This window comes from Gekko japonicus, unplaced genomic scaffold (genome assembly GCF_001447785.1).
Source record: "Gekko japonicus isolate JY-2015 unplaced genomic scaffold, Gekko_japonicus_V1.1 scaffold5226, whole genome shotgun sequence".
Classification (NCBI taxonomy): Eukaryota; Metazoa; Chordata; class Lepidosauria; order Squamata; family Gekkonidae; genus Gekko; species Gekko japonicus.
Genome location: NW_015168822.1, coordinates 39,549 through 42,993, shown reverse-complemented (window position 1 = coordinate 42,993; position 3,445 = coordinate 39,549). Strand labels below are relative to the sequence as shown.

Here is a 3,445-nt window from a genome sequence, read left to right as displayed (position 1 = left end):
AGAGCGGTTGGATTCCCTGCATCTTCATCCTATCCTCGTAAGAAAGTCCTGTCGAGAACTTTAAATATGTCTGTCTTTTTTTCTCCAAAGAGCAAAAAGACTGTGAATATAGATGCTAGTAAAGCTTCTCAAGTGTTGTTATTTTCAGATCTTTATATATGGCTTTCTAAACGCACTAATGTAAAAATTGTGGATGTTATACATGTGTACTTAAAAGATTTGAAAATAACAACACTTGAAGCTTTATTAGCGTCTATATTCACAGTCTCTTTGCTCTCTGGTTACATTTACACTGGCTGTGATTCTTCTTTCTGTTTTCTCAGCAGCCTTTGGGCATCTGTTTGATGAGGCATTGTCCTTCTGGGCCCGGGCTCCTCAAGGCAAGCAGTGAGGGACAGCTGTTCCCTCTGCAAGCGTGCTTTCGGAGGCTGGTCACGGGACTAAACAGATCCTCAGTCTTATCCAGCAAAAATTCGCCTTTCCTCTTTCCAATTGGCACAGAATGCGGTGTAGTGGTTAAGAGCAGCTGACTTTAATCTGGGAGAACCGGGTTTGATTTTTCACTCCTCATTGTGCAGCCAGCTGGGTGACCTTGCGTCAGTCACAGTTCTCTCAGAGCTATCCTTGAAAAGAGTAGTTTCTCTCAGAGCTCTCTCCGCCTCACTTACCTCACAGGGTGTTTGTTGTGGGGAGAGGAAGGGAAAGGAGATTGTAAGCCGCTCTGAGACTCTGAGTGAAGGGCGGGGTATAAATCCAGTCTTCTCCTCTGCCTCCTCTTCTTCCTCTTCCGCCCCCTCCTCCTCCTCTTCTTCCTCTTCTTTTGTGTCCAGAATGCTGACCAGAGTGGGTTGTGCGGACTGTATCTCGCCAGTCTTCTTCCGCCTACACTGGCTCCCAGTTTGCTTCCAGGCCCGTTTCAAAGTGCTCGTGCTGACCTTTAAAACAGGGGTCTCCAGCCTTTTTGAGCCTGTGGGGTACCTTTGGAATTCTTACACAGTGTGATGAGCGCAGCCCCAAAATGGCTGCTGCAGAAGGAACAGTTGGCCCCAAAATGGCTGCCACAGAAGGCAGAGTCAGCCACCAAGTGGCTGCCACAGAAGAGAGAATCAGCCCTAAAATGGCTGCTGCAGAAGGCAGAGTCAGCCACAAAATGGCTGCCGCAGAAGGCAGAGTCGGCCACAAAATGGCTGCCGCTAGGGTTGCCAAGTGGCACTCACCTCCTCCGCGGGGGATTCCTGGGTGGCTCCCGGTGCGCGTGCGCCGCATGCACGTCACTAGGAAGTGACGTTATGACGCCGGGCACGACCATTCAAGGGAAAACCATAGAGCTTCGGGAGGTGGTGGATGCTCCTTCGCTGGATGTTTTCAAGCAGAGGCTGGACGACCATCCTTCGGGTATGTTGCAGGGCTGTCTTTCGACTACGCTCCTGCAGAGTGCAGGGGGTTGGACTAGATGACCTGCAAGGTCCCGTCCAACGCTAACATTTTATGATTGTGACTGACCCAAGGTCACCCAGCTGGCTGCAAGTGGAGAGGTGGGGAATCAAACCCAGTTCTCCCAGATTAGAGTCCGCGCTCCTAACCACTACGCCAAACTGGCACCTTCAGTCCAGGTTGGGGGTCCCTTCTCTTCTCTCCCTTCTGCTCTGGGAATCAGAGAGCGTCTGGGTGTCTCTTCACAGGGAAAGGCCGGCGTGGAGAGGCAGCTCGGCTTCCTCAAACAGCTCGCGGCGGTGATTCCAGCACGGCAAAGTATCGGGATCTCCGACTCCGGATCTTTCTCCAGCACATTTTCAAGGTAAAGGGGCTTCTTTCGACACAAATGAGGACGTCGCCGGGACCTTCTGGGTCTAGTGTGTCTGCATTACGTGCCGTCAAGTCACTTCCAACTTAGGCCAACCCTGTGAATTTATATCCTCCAAAACATCCTCTTCTTAACAGCCTTGCTCACGTCTTGCAAACGGCTTCCTTGACGGTGTCCATCCATCTCCTGTTGGGTCTTCCTGTTTCCCTGCTGCCTTCAACTTGAACACACAAAGCTGCCTTCTACTGAATCAGACCTTCTTAGTCCATCAGAATCAGCATTGTCTACTCAGACTGGCAGCAGCACTCAGGCAGAGGTGTTTCTTATCACCTCCTGCCTGATCCTTATAGCTCGAGATGCCGGGGATTGAACCTGGGACCTTCTGCAGGCCAAGCAGAGGCTCTGCCACTGAGGCAGGGTCTCAGGTCAAGGTCTTTCTCATCCCCTCCTGCCTGATCCTTATAGCTCGAGATGCCGGGGATTGATCCTGGGACCTTCTGCAGGCCAAGCAGAGGCTCTGCCACTGAGGCAGGGTCTCAGGTCAAGGTCTTTCTCATCCCCTCCTGCCTGATCCTTATAGCTCGAGATGCCGGGGATTGATCCTGGGACCTTCTGCAGGCCAAGCAGAGGCTCTGCCACTGAGCCAGGGTCTCAGGTCACGGTCTTCCCCATCACCTGCCTGATCCTTTTAACTGGAGATGCCGGGGATTGAACCTGGGACCTTCTGCAGGCCAAGCAGAGGCTCTGCCACTGAGCCAGGGTCTCAGGTCAAGGCCTTTCTCATCACTTCCTGCCTGGTCCCTTTAGCTGGAGATGCCAGGGATTGAACCTGGGACCGTATGCAGGCCAAGCAGAGGCTCTAAGCCAGGGGCTCAGGTGAAAGTCTTTCTCATCACCTACTGCCTGGTCCTTTTAGCTGGAGAGCCCGAGGATTGTACGTGGGACCTTCTGCATGCTCTTCCACTGATCCAGGGTCTCAGGTCAGGGTCTTTCTCATCACCTCCTGCCTGGTCCTTTTCACTGGAGATGCCGGGGATTGATCCTGGGACCTCCTGCATGCCAAGCAGAGGCTCTGCCATTGAGCCAGGGTCTCAGGTCAGGGTCTTTCCCATCACCTCCTGCCTGGTCCTTTTCACTGGAGATGCCGGGGATTCAACCTGGGACCTTCCTAGTGGCAGCAGAAACTACCAAGTTCATATACACAAAGTGTGAATTAAAAAGTAAAACAATTTCCCCCATAAGCTAGCATCTTTCCCCCATAAGCTAGCACGTCACAGAGGGTGATTTAAAGGAAACACAGCCCCCCCCCATAGGAAGGACGCCACACAGTTCTTGTCAGAACTATGGCCGGCCCAAGGTCACTCTGGCAGCCGCATGTGGAGGAGTGGGGAATCAAAACCGGCTCTCCCAGATTAGAGTCCGCGCTCCTAACCAGTATGCTAAACTGGCTCTCAAAAAGCCCCACTACACCAGCAGGGGTCAAGAGGTGCAGGAGCTCATTAGCATAAGTTATTTGCAAATGCCACACCCCTTGACATCACCGGAAGTGTGTCAGAAGGCAACACCCACCGCTCAGGCTCCACTGGACTGTTTTGGATTCCTAGCTATTGGGGGGGGGGGGGGGGAACGGGGACGCTTTGT

The 3,445-nt window shown here is 52.8% G+C and overlaps 1 protein-coding gene across 1 annotated transcript in view; it reads left to right on the top strand.

The window, feature by feature from the left end:
- The window catches only part of HAUS7 (HAUS augmin like complex subunit 7), a 25,335-nt gene that overhangs the window by 11,605 nt on the left and 10,285 nt on the right, over nucleotides 1-3,445 (top strand). The window contains exon 3 of the mRNA XM_015415739.1: nucleotides 1,683-1,798. Coding sequence (XP_015271225.1) covers nucleotides 1,683-1,798 — 116 coding nt within the window. The remainder of the gene's footprint in view (nucleotides 1-1,682; nucleotides 1,799-3,445) is intronic.